This window comes from Pelobates fuscus, chromosome 13, assembly GCF_036172605.1.
Source record: "Pelobates fuscus isolate aPelFus1 chromosome 13, aPelFus1.pri, whole genome shotgun sequence".
In the NCBI taxonomy this organism is placed as follows: Eukaryota; Metazoa; Chordata; class Amphibia; order Anura; family Pelobatidae; genus Pelobates; species Pelobates fuscus.
The window spans coordinates 70,024,408-70,044,604 of NC_086329.1; the positions used below are offsets into that span (position 1 = coordinate 70,024,408).

General features: G+C 46.8%; 1 protein-coding gene across 1 annotated transcript in view; it reads right to left on the reverse strand.

The window, feature by feature from the left end:
• Nucleotides 1–20,197, reverse strand: part of LOC134582605 (serine/threonine-protein kinase N2-like) — a 57,829-nt gene that overhangs the window by 22,718 nt on the left and 14,914 nt on the right. The window contains exons 2-3 of the mRNA XM_063439272.1: nt 5,513–5,567; nt 5,083–5,237 (exon numbers count right to left, since the gene is read on the reverse strand). Coding sequence (XP_063295342.1) covers nt 5,083–5,237; nt 5,513–5,567 — 210 coding nt within the window. The remainder of the gene's footprint in view (nt 1–5,082; nt 5,238–5,512; nt 5,568–20,197) is intronic.

Below are 20,197 nucleotides of genomic sequence, written 5' to 3' on the forward strand. Positions count from 1 at the left end.
GCGCGTTCGCGAGCTGAGCTGTCTGACTGACAGCTCAGCTCGCTTTCTAAAATTATCAATAAGGGGGGGGACCTACTGTCCCCCCCCGGCCCCCACCCCTGTGCGGCGGGTGGGGGCCCTAAAATTATCAATAAGGGGGGGACCTATTGTCCCCCCCCGGCCCCCACCCCTGAGCGGCGGGTGGGGGCCCTACAATTATCAATAAGGGGGGGACCTACTGTCCCCCCCCGGCCCCCACCCCTGTGCGTCGGGTGGGGGCCCTAAAATTATCAATGAGGGGGGGACCTACTGTCCCCCCCCGGCCCCCACCCCTGAGCGGCGGGTGGGGGCCCTAAAATTATCAATGAGGGGGGTCCTACTGTCCCCCCCCCGGCCCCCACCCCTGTGCGGCGGGGGGGGGCCCTAAAATTATCAATAAGGGGGGGACCTATTGTCCCCCCCCGGCCCCCACCCCTGAGCGGCGGGTGGGGGCCCTACAATTATCAATAAGGGGGGAACCTACTGTCCCCCCCCGGCCCCCACCCCTGTGCGGCGGGTGGGGGCCCTAAAATTATCAATGAGGGGGGGACCTACTGTCCCCCCCCGGCCCCCACCCCTGAGCGGCGGGTGGGGGCCCTAAAATTATCAATGAGGGGGGGACCTACTGTCCCCCCCCCGGCCCCCACCCCTGAGCGGTGGGTGGGGGCCCTAAAATTATCGATAAGGGGGGGACCTACTGTCCCCCCCGGCCCCCACCCCTGTGCGGCGGGTGGGGGCCCTAAAATTATCAATAAGGGGGGGACCTACTGTCCCCCCCCGGCCCCCACCCCTGTGCGGCGGGTGGGGGCCCTAATATGATCAATAAGGGGGGGACCTATTGTCCCCCCCGGCCCCCACCCCTGAGCGGTGGGTGGGGCCCTAAATACAAAGGGGGGGGGGGGACCCTAGTTAACCCTCCCCCCCCCCCAAAAAAAAAATATCTCCCTACCTACCCCCCTCACCCTAAAAATAATGAGGGGGGACCATTAACTAAAAACCTGTAAAAAAAAAAAAAAGAGATAAAATCAACTTACCATTCGATGTTTTCTTTCTTCTAAAATCTTCTTTCTTCAGCCCCAAAAAAGGCCAAATAAAAATCCATAATAACCGACGCAATTAAAAAAAAAAAAAAAAAAAAAACGAGCGCAAAAAAAAATAATCCATCTTCACCCATGGAGGGCTCCGCGCAGACTGAGCTCCGCAGGGCGGGGGAAGGCTTATAAAGCCTTGCCCCGCCCTGCAATTAGGCTAAGAACACTCTGATTGGTGGGTTTGAGCCAATCAGAGTGCTCTTTGTCATTTTACAAGCGTGGGAAAGTTCTTTGGAATTTTCCCACGCTTGTAAAATGACACAGAGCACTGTGATTGGATGGGTTTCAAGCCATCCAATCACAGTGCTCTGTGTCATTTTACAAGCGTGGGAAAGTTGAACTTTCCCACGCTTGTAAAATGACACAGAGCACTGTGATTGGATGGCTTGAAATCCATCCAATCACAGTGCTCTGTGTCATTTTACAAGCGTGGGAAAATTCCAAAGAACTTTCCCACGCTTGTAAAATGACACAGAGCACTGTGATTGGATGGCTTGAAATCCATCCAATCACAGTGCTCTGTGTCATTTTACAAGCGTGGGAAAATTCCAAAGAACTTTCCCACGCTTGTAAAATGACAAAGAGCACTCTGATTGGTTTAAACCCACCAATCAGAGTGTTCTTAGCCTAATTGCAGGGCGGGGCAAGGCTTTATAAGCCTTCCCCACCCTGCGGAGCTCAGTCTGCGCGGAGCCCTCCATGGGTGAAGATGGATTATTTTTTTTGCGCTCGGTTTTTTTTTTTTTTTTTTTTTTTTAATTGCGTCGGTTATTATGGATTTTTATTTGGCCTTTTTTGGGCTGAAGAAAGAAGATTTTAGAAGAAAGAAAACATCGAATGGTAAGTTTTTTTTATCTCTTTTTTTTTTTTTTTACAGGTTTTTAGTTAATGTTCCCCCCTCATTATTTTTAGGGTGAGGGGGGTAGGTAGGGAGATAATTTTTTTTTTGTGGGGGGGGGGGAGGGTTAACTAGGGTCCCCCCCCCCCCTTTGTATTTAGGGCCCCCACCCACCGCTCAGGGGTGGGGGCCGGGGGGGACAGTAGGTCCCCCCTTATTGATCATTTTAGGGCCCCCACCCGCCGCACAGGGGTGGGGGCCGGGGGGGGACAGTAGGTCCCCCCCTTATTGATAATTTTAGGGCCCCCACCCGCCGCACAGGGGTGGGGGCCGGGGGGGGACAGTAGGTCCCCCCCCTTATCGATAATTTTAGGGCCCCCACCCACCGCTCAGGGGTGGGGGCCGGGGGGGGGACAATAGGTCCCCCCCTTATTGATAATTTTAGGGCCCCCACCCGCCGCACAGGGGTGGGGGCCGGGGGGGGACAGTAGGCCCCCCCCCTTATCGATAATTTTAGGGCCCCCACCCACCGCTCAGGGGTGGGGGCCGGGGGGGGACAATAGGTCCCCCCCCTTATTGATAATTTTAGGGCCCCCACCCGCCGCACAGGGGTGGGGGCCGGGGGGGACAGTAGGTCCCCCCCCTTATCGATAATTTTAGGGCCCCCACCCACCGCACAGGGGTGGGGGCCGGGGGGGACAGTAGGTCCCCCCCCTTATCGATAATTTTAGGGCCCCCACCCACCGCTCAGGGGTGGGGGCCGGGGGGGGACAATAGGTCCCCCCCTTATTGATAATTTTAGGGCCCCCACCCGCCGCACAGGGGTGGGGGCCGGGGGGGGGGGACAGTAGGTCCCCCCCCTTATAGATAATTTTAGGGCCCCCACCCACCGCTCAGGGGTGGGGGCCGGGGAAGGAGAGTAGGTCCCTGTGGGTTCGGGCTTCAGCTGTCAGCTGAAGCTGAAGCTGTCAGCTGAAGCCACGCCCACAGCAGTGCTGACAGGCTATCAGCACACAAAGCGCGTTCACAGTGCTTTGTGTGCTGATAGCCCGTCTGATGCATTCACCCAGAATGCATCGGACGAGAGGCCTTTTTAGGGCCTCTGAACTCGGAAGTCCCTCTGGTGGCCGTCTGATTGACTGCAACAAGAGGTGTTCCAAGCTTCCAATGTAAACACTGCATTTTCTCAGAAAATACAGTGCTTACAAGAAAAAGGCTCCAGGTAGCTGTAGCACTCTCCTGAACAACCTCATTAAGCTGAAGTTGTTCAGGTGACTATAGTGTCCCTTTAAGATAAACAAAGACTGGACGTTTAGGTTTATTACCCCACACCGCCATGTATACATGAGCTAAGTTTAATTTTCACTGTCCCTTAAAACCCTTTTGAAGAGACAATGAAGTCACCAAGGCGCTTAATCTCAGTGAAATGGCCTGGGTGCAGAGTTCCTTTCCCTTTTAATCCTGCAATGTAAAACATTGCAGGTTTTTTTAGAAGTTATTGCTAGGTTAAGTTCACCTTTAAAGGCTGTCATACTGACAATGATTAGAGGTGCTTCCACAGCAACAAGTAAAAATCGGTCATGTGTCGCGGAAGCTCATAGAAAAGCATCAGATCTCCAATGCAACCCAGGAGGAACATTGGATTGGACCATCAAGAATAATGCCACGTTTCCTCACTGATGTTGCGGGATGTAGAGAGGTGGAAAAGGTAAGCAAAACTTTACTATTATTTTGTATTGCACATGAGGGGAGGGGGACGATGACATGTATTTGACTAAGATCCAGCGCACTCATCCATTCACCAAATAGCAATCTCAAGGCTCATATAATGTAGTCGCTTTATTTAAAAACACCTAACCTGGGCAAAAATAATGGGAATTTAGTTACAGTATATGATCATACATTGCATAAGCCTGCCACAACGTCAATGTACCCCATTCTTGGCTGGTCCTAATCTAGCAACCTAATGTATGCTCTTATGAGATTAATCCACCTCAACTAGGCAAAAACATTGGAGTTGTGGCAGGCTTATGCAACGTATGATCATATAATGTAACTAATCCCCCATTATTTTTGACTAGGTAAGGTGATTTTAAATAAAACGGCTACATGTTAATACTTAAATTATTGTTTAGTGAGTGCGCTGGATCTTGTATGTTGTATGAATTGGCCCCAGCAGCACCCTTATAAGTATGCATGTTTAGGTGAGTGCCTCCCTCTTGGTTTCTTGTATTTGACTAGGGACAGGGGCACCTCAGCATTAGGGATACAGGTTTGTATTTCTAACACTGTAATGTTCCTTGCATTTCTCCTCTCCTCTATTGTTGGTCTTCACCTAGAGATTTAATACATTTCCCTCTTTACCACCAAATTACTTCACATTTTCAGAACGGACACACTATTTACAACAACGGCAAAAGGAAAGCTAACAAAAAGGATTTTGCAAATGTGGAAACTATACATCAACATATTGTACCCCTCCGCTATTAACAAACTATTTTAAGACAACATCATGGTAGATGGAGAGGATGTTAGGGAATACTCGTTTACCAATCTTTACCTTGATCCCTACCTTATCTGAAATGCCAGCCCCTTCTAATTAGACAGAATGTGCTCTCTGGGACGTTTCAATTTATCCTGTATTTTACTTTCATTCACTCTTATGGTATTTACTTATGGCTGCCTATTCCTTGTACATCCTTTATATCCTTTGCTATCATGTCTTTCCATGTTTTTTTTCTCACCCATGGTTTTTGTTTCTTATTTCTCTTTTACCATCCATTCACCCCCCAATATGTCCTGTAAATACATTGAATCAAACTAATTAAAAAAAACGAGAGAGTTGTGTATATCTTTGCACTTAAAAAAGTGGAAGGAAGAGCCTTGTACTTTTCAGCTGAGAGAGAGCCATAGGAGAACTCCACAAAATTATGTCTTTTAATTTCAGTTCGATCCAGGAGCAGAAAGAGTCCATCAGCTCCCGGATCCCCAGCCTGCTATCAACTAAAATTAGCTAGGAACCCATCATGAGTGGGAAAAAGTCACACATTGCAGAAAGTGGAAGGAGTTTTCTAAAATATAAATTAATAAAGATATAGTTGATCTTTAAGATGAAATAAAATATGTCCAACATACTTTGGAACGGCCGGTAGAATACGCCTTTATCAGCTTTTCTGCTTCGCTCTTAACTTTGAACTCATCTTCGAGTTGTTTCTCAAAAGTGGCTAACTTGTCCTCATCTGGTGAGGAGCATGAATCACTATCAGAAGCAACTGGAATCTGGGGACCATCTGCAAATTAATAAGATAAAATCAAAATTACAAATGGCAGCAGACAGTATCACTCAATCGAGGTTAATGAAAGACAGACATCGAAAAGTAAAACCACGATAGCTGAAGCCAGTCATGATAGCAGCATCTAGTCTACAGTAAGTCACAAAGTGGATATAAAAATGGTGTAAGCAGGTTAATGATGGGTAATTTGGTTACTTTAATGGGATATGTGATATGTATCCAATATATATTTATATAACACACACACAAACACACAAGGTGTTTTAATGTACCTGGGTGTGCCCCTGCTCCTTGCTCGATAACATCGATTACTTGTGTTCCGCTGACCTGAAAAGGCAGAAATTAAAAGAATCAAAAAAAGTCTCTTTGCCAGACGAACAGGATCACAAGTTATTTGTGGCTCTCAGTGTGGTTACTATGTGCTGGATTGTCTGCGAGGACTCTCTGGTCCTGTCTGGTGTGGTAGACTCTGCTTCTATTGATCTGGTGCAGATTGCCTGTTCCTGTGCTGTTAGTATTAGTGTCTCAATGCTGTCTTTCAGTCCGGATATATTTTTTATATACATATACAGGATATATGTGTGTATAAGCATCCTAATAACAATACTATATAGTACTTTCACTTGACATACCACTAACTGAAATGAATAAGGGTCAAGGAATTCATACCACAAAAACCGATACAGTAACCATATGCTGTCACTGTGCTTTGGACATTAAAACTGGAGCCATGAAAGGGTTAAATATTGAAGAAAGAATAAAATGATAGACCTGAGTGTAACCTCCCCAGTGTTCCCCATTACTAATCAGATAACATGTTCAATCTGTATTCTCTTTATCCCCCATCCTGGACTACACTGGGGATTTGGTTAACATAATAAAACTCTCAGTTAATTATATGTAGAACTGGAATCTTATACAGAAAATCAAGTCTTTTACTTACATCACAGCATACACATGGAAAACAGGAAAAAATGGTTCTACTATTTGCCATCTTTAGCCACGTGATCACCACAGCAGCTAAGCAGTGACTACTGTCTAAGCAGTGTGTAGTGACTGAACTGTGCTCAGCAAGGATGATGTCACAGTGATGTCACAGCGAACAATCAGATGATCTGTAGATATCTCTGCCTTTCTATACTCCGTATAGGAGGAAATGCCCTAAATACTTAAAAATATAAATAAACTGCATTCCCCAGTGGAAAGTAAAGTAAAGTTTAAACACACACACACATATATATACAGTGAAGGAAAAAATAATTTAATCCCCTGCTGATTTTGAAAGTTTGTCCACTGACAAATAAATAATCCGTCTATAATTCTAATGGTATGTGTATTTTAACAGTGAGAGGCAGAACAAAAAAAAAAAAAAAAGTCCTGAAAAACGCATGTCAAAAAAGTTTTACTTTGATTTGCATGTCAATGAGTGAAATAAATATTTGATCCCCTATCAATCAGCAAGATTTCTGGCTCCAAGGTGTCTTTTATAAAGGTAACAAGATGAGATTAGGAGCACTCTCTTAAAGGGAATGCTCCTAATCTCAGCTTGTTACCTGTATTAAAGACACCTGTCCACAGAAGCAATCAATCAGATTCCAAACTCTCCACCATGGTGAAGACCAAAGAGCCGTCCAAAGATGTCAGGGACAAGATTGTAGACCTACACAAGGCTGGAATGGGCTACAAGACCATCGCCAAGCAGCTTGGTGAGAAGGTAACAACAGTTGGTGCGATTATTCGCGAATGGAAGAAACACAAGATAACTGTCAGTCTTCCTCGGTCTGGTGCTCCATGCAAGACCCAAAACACACAGACAAGGCAACAAAGGAGTGGCTCAAAAAGAAGCACATTAAGGTCCTGGAGTGGCCTAACCAGTCTCCAGACCGTAGTCCCATAGAAAATCTGGTTTTACTTTGAATCCTCAGAATTGTGGCTAATGCATAAGTCATAGTTATAAAAAATGGCAGAGTAAACCCTTTCACTGGATGGCGCCAATTGCAAAATATGGACAATGTAGGGGCAGAAAAAAAATATATATATATATTCAGCTACGAGTAGTCATTATAAATTTGAGATGATTAACCTGTGCCATGTCAGGTGTGAAAAGTTCTTGCCCAAAGACACTGAACTGAGCTGCTCCGGGCGAGAATAGAACCTTCCATTTCCTGTTCACTCTCGGTCAGAAGAGGCGTGGGAATGTCTGTACTCGCGAGGCACCTTTACGTACACTCGCGGGTATGTCTGTACTCGCAAGTGTACTTAAAGTGAGTGTATGCAAAGTGGGGTTTGCCTTATTAAAATATATATTTTTTCAGAGGAAAGTTGCTATTATTTTAAAATCTAGGTAAAACTCGCTTAAAATCGAAAAATAGATACAATTTATTTCTTACTAAGGAAATATTCAGTGAGTATAAATGTCAAACTTTGTTCATTAATAAATAAAAATAGCGCTTGTTCCATTTGATCAGGACAGTAGATAGAACGATACTTATTGCGCACTAAAACTGTAACAGCGTAACCAGAACCTTTTCTACAACACTCGCCATCTTCTCCCATTACAGCCATGATCTCCACAGACATATCAACCCTAGAACCAGCAGCCACCAAATCCATCTCATTCTGTATTTCTAATGTATGTCCACACCCATCACTCTAAGCTTCTCAGACAGGGTTATTCACTAAATTAAGAATTGTCAGAATTAAAGTCAATTAAAATGTTCAAGTTAAAGAAGCTGAACTCAAAACAAAGCCGAAATGCAGAGTTTTTCCAGTTGAGCTATTTTTTTGGGATACTTTTAATTCACTATAACTGAATTATAAATAAAAGTGTAGAATCTGCATTTGGTCACAGCAATAGGCAACATGCACAACATCAACTAGAGCACCAGATTGCACCCACATCATCATATTGCACCCACAGCACTTTCCACATCACAGCACCAGGTTGCACTCACAAAACCTCCCACAGCACTTTATAAATGCCAGCAATAATAATAATAATAGAGAGACCCCTCTCCAGGGCACATTAACAGAGGCCACCTCAGTATTAGAGCAGAGCGTTCCAAACTTTTTACGTTGGTGGCACACTTTTCAGACATGCATCCTTTTCCGACACGCAGTTCTGTGCTCTCAGTGAGCGATTCCTGTCAGACCAGGTAGGGGAAACAGAAGCTCGACAATGCTACACGAAGTGATAGCAGGAGGGTAACGTTGTGCAATGTGCTCCCCTTCCTGTCGGACACCTCTATGCGACACACTCAAATTGTGTGGCCGACACACTAATGTGTTGCACCACAAAGTTTGGTAAACTGTGCATTAGATAGTCTCTTTTAGAAAAAAAAAAAATCTATCTATCTTCACCTGTGTGTCTCTTAACACCACTTTTGTGTTTCTTATCCCATCTTTAGTCTTAACTTGTTTTGTGTATCGTACCACCCGTTTATTGTGTTATCCTCCATTTTTCCCCCATTCTGCCCAAAACCTCCTCCATATTCACCCCACACCTTTTGTCCCTTTTCTCATAATCTGCCCTCAAACTTTCACCTTTTTCAATATTCTCCCCACTTTGTGTCCCCTTTCTCAGTCCCCCTACTTCTCTTATATAATCAGACATACAACAGTATACAGCCAGCATTTTAATCGTATTAGCGGACATTAGACATTAGACACACGCCTTCCACTTTCTTCATATCCTACCAACTTTTGCCCCTTTTCCCATATTCCCTCCACACAAACCTTTAATTTGCCACATTTTTTGCCCCACACCATAAATTTCTCCATATGCCCCTCTCACCTTTTGGCCCTTTTCTAATTTCTCTTCTAGAGGATTCAAGAAGGACAGCAGGAGGACTTAAAGGAGGAGCTAGACATGATAGCAGGAGTATGGGGAAGGAGGAGACAGGCAGGACAGCAGGATAATTGGGAAGGAGGAGACAGGCAAGACATCAGGATAATGGGGAAGGAGGAGACAGGCAGGACAGCAGGATAATGGGGAAGGAGGAGACAGGCAGGACAGCAGGATAATGGGGAAGGAGGAGACAGGCAGGACAGCAGGATAATGGGGAAGGAGGAAACAGGCAGGACAGCAGGATAATGGGGAAGGAGGAGACAGGCAGGACAGCAGGATAATGGGGAAGGAGGAGACAGGCAGGACAGCAGGATAATGGGGAAGGAGGAGACAGGCAGGACAGCAGGATAATGGGGAAGGAGGAGACAGGCAGGACAGCAGGATAATGGGGAAGGAGGAGACAGGCAGGACAGCAGGATAATGGGGAAGGAGGAGACAGGCAAAAAAGCAGGATAATGGGGAAGGAGGAGACAGGCAGGACAGCAGGATAATGGGGAAGGAGGAGACAGGCAGGACATCAGGATAATGGGGAAGGAGGAGACAGGCAAAAAAGCAGGAAAATGGGGAAGGAGGAGCCAGACAAGACAGCAGGAGGATGGGGAAGCAGGAGCCAGACAAGACAGCAGGAGGATGGGGAAGCAGGAGCCAGACAAGACAGCAGGAGGATGGGGAACCCCTCCACACAAACCTTTAACTTGCCACATTTTTTGCCCCACACCATAAATTTCTCCATATGCCCCTCTCACCTTTTGGCCCTTTTCTAATTTCTCTTCTAGAGGATTCAAGAAGGACAGCAGGAGGACTTAAAGGAGGAGCTAGACATGATAGCAGGAGTATGGGGAAGGAGGAGACAGGCAGGACAGCAGGATAATTGGGAAGGAGGAGACAGGCAAGACATCAGGATAATGGGGAAGGAGGAGACAGGCAGGACAGCAGGATAATGGGGAAGGAGGAGACAGGCAGGACAGCAGGATAATGGGGAAGGAGGAGACAGGCAGGACAGCAGGATAATGGGGAAGGAGGAAACAGGCAGGACAGCAGGATAATGGGGAAGGAGGAGACAGGCAGGACAGCAGGATAATGGGGAAGGAGGAGACAGGCAGGACAGCAGGATAATGGGGAAGGAGGAGACAGGCAGGACAGCAGGATAATGGGGAAGGAGGAGACAGGCAGGACAGCAGGATAATGGGGAAGGAGGAGACAGGCAGGACAGCAGGATAATGGGGAAGGAGGAGACAGGCAAAAAAGCAGGATAATGGGGAAGGAGGAGACAGGCAGGACAGCAGGATAATGGGGAAGGAGGAGACAGGCAGGACATCAGGATAATGGGGAAGGAGGAGACAGGCAAAAAAGCAGGAAAATGGGGAAGGAGGAGCCAGACAAGACAGCAGGAGGATGGGGAAGCAGGAGCCAAAAAAGACAGCAGGAGGATGGGGAAGCAGGAGCCAGACAAGACAGCAGGAGGATGGGGAACCCCTCCACACAAACCTTTAACTTGCCACATTTTTTGCCCCACACCATAAATTTCTCCATATGCCCCTCTCACCTTTTGTCCCTTTTCTAATTTCTCTTCTAGAGGATTCAAGAAGGACAGCAGGAGGACTGAAAGGAGGAACTAGACATGATAGCAGGAGTATGGGGAAGGAGGAGACAGGCAGGACAGAAGGATAATTGGGAAGCAGGAGACAGGCAGGACAGCAGGATAATTGGGAAGGGGGAGACAGGCAAGACATCAGGATAATGGGGAAGGAGGAGACAGGCAAAAAAAGCAGGATAATGGGGAAGGAGGAGACAGGCAGGACAGCAGGATAATGGGGAAGGAGGAGACAGGCAAAAAAGCAGGATAATGGGGAAGGAGGAGCCAGACAAGACAGCAGGAGGATGGGGAAGCAGGAGCCAGACAAGACAGCAGGAGGATGGGGAAGCAGGAGCCAGACAAGACAGCAGGAGGATGGGGAAGCAGGAGCCAGGCAGGACAGCAGCGGGATCCAAAAGGAGGGGCAAGGCAGGACAGTAGGATAATGGGAAAGGAGGAGCCAGGCAAAAGAACAGGAGGATGGGGAAAAAGGAGACAGCAGGAGGATGGGGAAAAATGAGCCAGGCAAAACAGCAGGAGGGTGGGGAAAAAGGAGCTAGGCAGGACAGCAGGAGGGTGGGGAAAAAGGAGCTAGGCAGGACAGCAGGAGGATGGGAAAGGAGGAGCCAGGCAGGAAAGCAAGAGGATGGGGAAGGAGGAGCCAGGCAGGAAAGCAGAAGGATGGGGAAAGAGGAGCCCGGAAGAAAAAGGAATATGGAGAAAAAGGAGAACAGGCACGTGTAACGGTAATACCCAATACGCAAAGTGAAAACCACTGGAACAGAGACAGGTAGAAAGTCCTTAAACCGTTCCTTAGAATGGCCAGATAAAATAGAAACTACAAGAAATGCCAGAAACAAGCCAAGGTCAAGGGAAGAGAGAAATACACAATAGCGAGGAACGTAGCCGAGTCAGAGAAACCAAGAATCAGAATAGTCAAGAGCAAGCCGGGTCAAACAACAAAGGAACGATCAAAAGAATACAGGAACGCTCTGAAAGGACACAAGATACACTAGGAACCACAACAGGGCACTGATTTTGGGGCAGACTGGACTTTTATATGATGGGGGGCCTGATTATCATAACCACGCTCCCAAAAGGTATGTGTGCTTTGAGCACTCTTGTTTAGAGCTCTTCCAACCTAAGGGCATTGGTACGCATGCGCCGCCTCTTTAAAAGGGGCGGGCGCATAGTGGCCGGCGTCCCTGATGCTTAATGCCTCATTTCCCGGCATGGGAGCGGCGGTCCGACCGTTCCTAATGTCGGCAGATCAGCGGACCAATAAGGTAAGTGGCTGAAAGCTTACAGAAGGAGGATGCTGAAAAAAGAGCCAGGTAGGATATCAGGAGGATGGAAAGGAGGTGTCAGGCAGGATATCAGGGGGATGGGAAGGAGGAGCATGGCAGGACAGCAGATGGATGTGAAGGAGGAGCCAGTCAGAATACCAGGAGGATCCAGAAGGAGGAGCCAGTCAGAATACCAGGAGGATCCAGAAGGAGGAACCAGGCAGTACAGCAGGAGGATGGAAAAGGTGGAGCAAGGCAGGGCAGCAGGTGGATGGGAAGTAGGAGTCAAGTAGAAGAGCAGGAGGATCCTATGTGAATAAGTTTCTCCTCAGGATGTAATGTGTAGCGCATTAAGGCTGTCTTTAAAATCTGTGTGTTTAATATGCTTTCGTGCAGTGGCAGCTCTAGACTTTGTGAGGCCTTAGGCGAAACTCAAACATGAGGCCCCCACTAACAGTTAAAGTTAAAAATAGGGGTTGCATTGTGTGTATAAGGTGCTATGGCAGAGGGTGGTAGGGTGCCTGTGGCAGAGCGTGGCTGTGGCAGAGGTGGTAGTGTTATAGTATAATTTAGAAATAAACAAAGATGTTTAAATGTCTATCTGTTCCTGTCCAAATTAGAGGAAATTAGATTGCGTATACGCAGAAGTAATTCAGACTGACACACGGAGTTCAGGTTAAAATAACTTCGAGGAAATTTATTGGCAAGTGAAGCAAGAGCGGGCTCGCAGGCCCTTTTAAGAGGGATTTTGCATCATCATTGATTATCGAGATATCAGTAAATAAACATCATTAATTGGATTAATTGTTAAGTGTCTGTGTTAGTGTCCACCCATCAATATGATTAATTGGCTCAAAAACTAAGTGGTTAGCTAAGTGTCCACCCACCGAGAGGTGCTATTGTTCTGGACACGGGTGTGGACGGATGGCTCAAGCGCCATCTTTCCTAGCATGAGGTTTACTCGGTGGAAAGGGGGGCTTGGGCGTCATTTTACGTGGTTAGTGATGTCAGTCTTGTGATCAGGTGCAAGGTTCTCTTATGAATAGAACATTTCATTAGTACAGTGTTCTCATGGCCTTCATATTATACTATGTTGCAAACTACAGGAGATTCAGCAATTCCTGGGTTAGTCAAGTCTTTATAGAAAATACAGTCTCTGTTCATTGTATTAAATGTTGCTGGGAAATTCTATCATGTAATGTAGTTTAAAATGGAGAATCTGTCAGGTAATGAGGACAAAATGGAGGGTCTGTCACAGTGTGAGGTTAAAATGGAGTTAGTACAATAATTCAATACAAGTTCAATAAAGATTTTTAATAATTCTACATCAGTAGGGTGGTAGGACAGTGACAGGGTAGTGGCAAGGTAGGAGGGCAGAGGGTGGCTGGGGCAGAGGATGGTAGGGTGGCTTTGGCAGAGGGTGGCTGGGGCAGAGGGTGGTAGGAGGACAGTGACAGTGTAGTGGGGTGGTAAGAGGGCAGAGGGTGGCTGTGGCAGAGGGTAGTAGGGTGGCTGGGGCCAGGGTGGTAGGGTGGCTGTGGCAGAGGGTGGCTGGGGCAGTAGGGTGGATGGGGCAGGGGTGGTAGGGTGGCTGGGGCAGTAGGGTGGCTGTGGCAGAGGGTGGTAGGGTGGCTGGGGCAGGGGTGGTAGGGTGGCTGGGGCAGAGGGTGGCTGTGGCAGAGGGTGGTGGGGTGGCTGGGGCAGTAGGGTGGCCGGGGCAGTAGGGTGGTGGGGTGGCGGGGCAGGAGGGTGGTAGGGTGGCTGAGGCAGAGGGTGGTAGGGTGGCAGAGGGTGGTAGGGTGGCTGAGGCAGAGGGTGGTGGGGTGGCTGGGGCAGGGGTGGTGGGGTGGCTGGGGCAGGGGTGGTGGGGTGGCTGGGGCAGGGGTGGTGGGGTGGCTGGGACAGTAGGGTGGTAGGGTGGCTGGGGCAGAGGGTGGCTGGGGCAGAAGGTGGTAGGGTGGCGGTGGCAGAGGGTGGCAGGGGCAGTAGGGTGGCTGTGTCAGAGGGTGGCTGGGGCAGGAGGGTGGTGGGGTGGCTGGGGCAGGAGGGTGGTGGGGTGGCTGGGGCAGTAGGGTGACTGTGGCAGAGGGTGGCTGGGGCAGTGGTGGTCAGGGCCGCCATTAGGGGGTGACAACCATAACGGTTGTCACGGGCCCGGCGGCCCTGGGGGGCCCGGCCGCCCGGGCCCCACGTGTAGCGCATGCTGATGGGGCCCATCGGGTGGCCCACTCACTTAGGGCCACCCCATGGGCCCTGTATCTTCAGGGGCCCGGTCAGCGCTGCGGGCGTGCAATAGCGCGACCGGGCCCCTTAAAAAAAAATCCCAACCGCAAAGTACTGCTGGGAGGAAGTGGCCGTCACTTCCTCCCAGCTCCCTCCCCTCCCCCTCAGCACCGCGCGGGAGGCAAGAAGGACAGGCCTGCAGCCCGCAGGAGCCACGCCGACTCCCATCAGCCACAGCCTTCCACCTGCAAAAAAAGGTAAGAAAAATTAGCTGTATTTGTGTATGTATGTCTGTGTGTATGTCAGAATGTCTGTATGTATGTTAGAATGTCTGTGTGTATGTTAGGATGTCTGTGTGTATGTTAGGATGTCTGTGTGTATGTTAGGATGTCTGTGTGTATGTTAGGATGTCTGTGTGTATGTTAGAATGTCTGTGTGTATGTTAGGATGTCTGTGTGTATGTTAGAATGTCTGTATGTATGTTAGAATGTCTGTATGTATGTTAGAATGTCTGTGTGTATGTTAGAATGTCTGTATGTATGTTAGAATGTCTGTGTGTATGTTAGAATGTCTGTGTGTATGTTAGAATGTCTGTATGTATGTTAGAATGTCTGTGTGTATGTTAGAATGTCTGTATGTATGTTAGAATGTCTGTGTGTATGTTAGAATGTCTGTATGTATGTTAGAATGTCTGTGTGTATGTTAGAATGTCTGTACGTATGTCAGAATGTCTGTGTGTATGTTAGAATGCCTGTACGTATGTCAGTATGTCTGTGTGTATGTTAGAATGTCTGTATGTATGTTAGGATGTCTGTGTGTATGTTAGAATGTCTGTATGTATGTTAGAATGTCTGTATGTATGTTAGAATGTCTGTATGTATGTTAGAATGTCTGTATGTATGTTAGAATGTCTGTGTGTATGTTAGAATGTCTGTGTGTATGTCAGTATGTCTGTGTGTATGTCAGTATGTCTGTGTGTATGTCAGTATGTCTGTGTGTATGTCAGTATGTCTGTGTGTGTTAGAATGTCTGTATGTATGTTAGAATGTCTGTATGTATGTTAGAATGTCTGTGTGTATGTTAGAATGTCTGTACGTATGTCAGTATGTCTGTGTGTATGTTAGAATGTCTGTATGTATGTTAGAATGTCTGTATGTATGTTAGAATGTCTGTATGTATGTTAGAATGTCTGTATGTATGTTAGAATGTCTGTGTGTATGTTAGGATGTCTGTGTGTATGTTAGGATGTCTGTGTGTATGTTAGGATGTCTGTGTGTATGTTAGGATGTCTGTGTGTATGTTAGAATGTCTGTATGTATGTTAGAATGTCTGTACGTATGTCAGTATGTCTGTGTGTATGTTAGTATGTCTGTGTGTATGTTAGTATGACTGTGTGTATGTCAGAATGTCTGTATGTATGTTAGAATGTCTGTGTGTATGTTAGAATGTCTGTGTGTATGTTAGAATGTCTGTATGTATGTTAGAATGTCTGTGTGTATGTTAGAATGTCTGTATGTATGTTAGAATGTCTGTGTGTATGTTAGAATGTCTGTATGTATGTTAGAATGTCTGTGTGTATGTTAGAATGTCTGTATGTATGTTAGAATGTCTGTATGTATGTTAGAATGTCTGTACGTATGTCAGAATGTCTGTGTGTATGCCAGAATGTCTGTATGTATGTCAGTAAGTCTGTGTGTATGTCAGAATGTCTGTGTGTATGTCAGTATGTCTGTGTGTATGTCAGTATGTCTGTACGTATGTCAGTATGTCTGTACGTATGTCAGTATGTCTGTGTGTATGTCAGAATGTCTGTACGTATGTCTGTGTGTATGTCTGTATGTATGTCAGAATGTCTGTGTGTATGTCAGAATGTCTGTGACTGTCTGTGTGTGTATGTCAGTATGTCTATATGTATGTATGCCAGTATGAATTAATGTATGTCTGTGTGTATGTATGTGATGTCGGTGTATGTGTGTGTAAGTCCTCATGCATGTGTGTCTGTATGTATGTATGTTAGTATGTGTCTATCTGTCACTATGTATGCCTGTGTGTCTGTATATGTGTGTATGTCTCAGTATGTGTGTGTCAGTACGTATGCCTATATGCGTGTATTTCTGTTTCAGTATGTGTGTCTGTTAGTATGTATTTTTGTGTGTGTGTGTGTGTGTCTGTGTCCTTTTGTATCAGTGTGTGTTTTTGTGTCTGTGTGTATTCCTGTGGGCGGGATTTGGAGGCGGACCCTGTGGGCGGGATTGGAGGCGGGCCCCAGACCCTGAGCTGAGTTAGGGGCCCCAAAATTTCTGGTGGCGGCCCTGGTGGTGGTAGGGTGGCTGTGGCAGAGGGTGGTGGGGTGGCTGAGGCAGTAGGGTGGTGGGGTGGCTGTGGCAGAGGGTGGTATGGTGATGGGGTGGCTGGGGAAGTAGGGTGGCTGGGGCAGAGGGTGATAGGAGGGCCGGGTGGGGAGCAGAGGCATAAATACCTTAGGATTAACTTTTTCCCTGGTGGTCCAGTGGGCGGCCAGGCTGTATCCCTGGTGGTCCGGTGGGCTCCCCTTATGGTCTGCAGCTCCGCTGGGTGCAGAGCTGCAGACCACGTGGTAAGTTTAGTCTCGATCTCGCGGGAACGCTCTGATTGGGTGCGATCGTGAGACCCACTCAGTCTGCAGCACTCGGCGGAGGCTGGCTCTCTCCCGGGCAGGCATTGGAGGGGCCTCGCACCCGGCGGCATTAAGGGCAAGCCACCGGGCCCCCTCCTGTGTCGGGTCCTCGGTCTCTGACCGAGGACCCGACCTGTCACACTGCTTTAAGGTGATTTAGGCGGCCGCAAGGCCCCCATCAACGCGAGGTCTTAGGCGGCCGCCTAAATCGCCTAATTAGAGAGCCGCCTCTGCTTTCGTGTATTGCTTATGTTATGTATTCACATTGTATGCAGCATTCGTCCGATTGTTCGGTAAAATCACTCAGTTTATTATACGAGTGAAACTACCGAACAATCAGACCACCCCCAAGGATATACCACCCCCATTACCATTCGCAACAATGTTACAAACCCATAATTAGCAATCCGTACTTTGTTCTATGGGTGGCCGCCGTTCGGGATACGAACACGTGGCGGCGGCCATCTTAAACTCCCGAAGAGCTGTGTTTGGTCGTCGAGTGTCTGGAACCCAAATCAGACACTTGACTAAGCAAACACCACTGAGACCTCCAGACTTCCATATCTTCGTGCTGAAACAACCGAACGAGCCGACGTTCGGTAGAAAGACTCATACGAACAAGGGGATTCACATGAAGGCAAGCAACAGCTATTTCATTCGGTATTTTCATCCGTTTATACCCACGAACAGAGACCGACCGCAAGGCCAAAACGTATGGAACTGTTTTCGGCTACTGTTGCCTGTGCGGTCAGTCAAAACTTTACTCCTCCATAACTCCCGAACCCCTGGTCCGATCTGGGTGAGTATGTTTTGAGTATGTTGCTCACCCAGATCAGGGCTATCAGGGGGGTATCATATTTAGGGGTGTACCCTATGTATTTGGGGTACATCCAGGAACTGGAGAGATAATGTACACTGATTAAGTGGATTATGTGTCATGCTGAGGGGAGGAGATGTGTGGGAGGTAACATGTATTTTATTGGTTACTGTAATAATTACTGTGGGTGTCTCCCTTGCATGGGATGATTGCTTAAAAGCAGGGAATGTGAAATTAAACCTCAGTTCTGTTCCTGATGCTGTGTGTCGTCCAGTCATTGGGAAATGTATGGGATACCTTTGGATTACTTTACTAACCGTGGATATTATTCTCTTGGGTTTTATTACTTGTTCCTGAGCCTTATTTGGATTACCAGCAGAGATAGTCTGTGAAAGACCAGCACTCCGCTACATACTGCAAATCAGCAATAAAGTATTACATGCATTTACAGTTAAATAAACACAGGTACCTAGTATGGATACCTGGATGGTCAGGGTGCACTTCTCTTGCTGCTCCCCCACTGGATTCACATCAACTGAGAACAGAGCACAGCACAGAAAAAAAAATAGCGGCCTTTGCATTGCTGGCATTTCTGCAATATTGGCACCGGCCATACAACCTTAAATACCGGCTGTGCTAGTAAAATACCAGTTAGGTTGCAACCCAACATGTGAGAGATTTATCAAAGTGTCTGTTCTAAAGAGTGGTACAAAAATGGAAAAAGGGAGGAGTCACCATTAGAATATGCCTGCTGATTCCAGTGGTTTCATGATGATTGCCCCAATTCTAGTTCTTTCGACCACTCTTTATAACAGAACACTATAATATATGTTTTCTCCTCCACCAATGCAATGTGTGTCCTGTCTGCACCTGAACTGGATTGTGACGGTATTTGATAAATACTGGATTGGCTAGTGATGCTTCTTTGGTCCACTATGATAGGATGCTTTAGTATCTTAGTTCTCCAGTACTTGAAGATACAAGTTCCTAAAAATCCACTTATCCATCTTTTTATATAGCTAGCTAAATATGCTTTACAGCTTGGGCCATATAAAATTATATATATCTGTTGCTACAGTCAAAATAAAATATAGTTAAAATACTATATAACTCATTATAGAAAGGCTCTGCACTTACATAACATTAAAAACAAGCGCCCTTTAAAAATAAAATAGTCAGAGCCCTATGTCAGTTTAGTAGATATCCCCTTTTTATAAAAATGGCCATTGATTCCCAATCAATCACAGATGGGGTCCCTCCTGTACTATATACGTGCGTAGCGCTCAGTAGTAGTCACCCAGCAGTTTTCTTAGGGGTATGTAAGATATTTGGGTGTTCTTTACTCCGAATGCAGTGTGTTCCTCAAAAGAAGCAAAGAGAAAACAGGGAAAACTCGCCCTGGTGTTGAAATCCTTATGATAATTATATACAAATAAAGGTGAAGGTTGCTTCTCACCTGGATCAGAGCCTGTAACCTGGCTCTGAGTATGTTAGCCCGTGAGTCCTTTTAAGGGGATGACTCCTTCCCTCTTTAGCAGGATAGAAGATGTACCAGGTGTATGTTTAGCAATAAAACTTTTATTCTACAGATTATTAAAATCATGAAATACATACATAACACTGGTATCAGTCCAAAACGCGTTTCGCCGATTCCTCCCGGCTTTATCAATTGGTAACTTCTTCCTGCTTCTCTCTTGGTTAAATTGCCCACCTTCTGTCCGGATTGGAGGAAACTGACTCTATTCCAACCAATCACGGACATTTCTGTGGGGGAGTGTGAGGACCTCCGGCTGAAATGATTTATCCCTTATCAGTGACGTCAGCGGGCATGTGCATGCGTTCATGCGCGTGACGTCACTTCCGGGAATCTGAAAGTTCCGTATTCACCTCACTATTCAGTGGTATCTTTATTCCAGGTCACATGGGATTTGAACCACAGGAATTACAATTTATTTGCGATTTTAACTATAATAGCAGACGCCTCAAAAAGATTGTAACGGACCGTTTCACTTACAACAGGATAAAACCCAGTTTAGGCGATATCCCCCTTTCCAGATGCACAGGCAGCTACTGCAAACACCATTCTCCCGACTGGAACCACACGAACACTGGAACAGCTGAACAAGAAAAGCAGACATCGGCTTACACTCTTGGCAGTCAGCTTACAATCCCATTCCCCCAAAGACCGAGACGACACATCGCTTTGAGGGTTAAGCAAGAACTCTGGACTGGGACACCCAGTCTGGCTTTTATTACAAACAAGTACATACAGGACACTCCCAGGGGGAGGATGAATTTAACCAATCACATGGATGTACCTCCCCTACATTTCCTCCCCTTAGATTAGCACTTAACATAATTATACCGTACACCCTTTTCCCCAATTCCTGGATGTACCCCAAATACATATGCTACACCTCCAATCAGGTATCCCCTGATAGCCCTTATTCAGGGGGACAACATATCCAAGAATCAGGTCATTCGGATGAATGGTTCGGGAGATATGAGGTTCCAAAGATTTGACCGACCGCATGGGTAAAGTATCCGAAAAC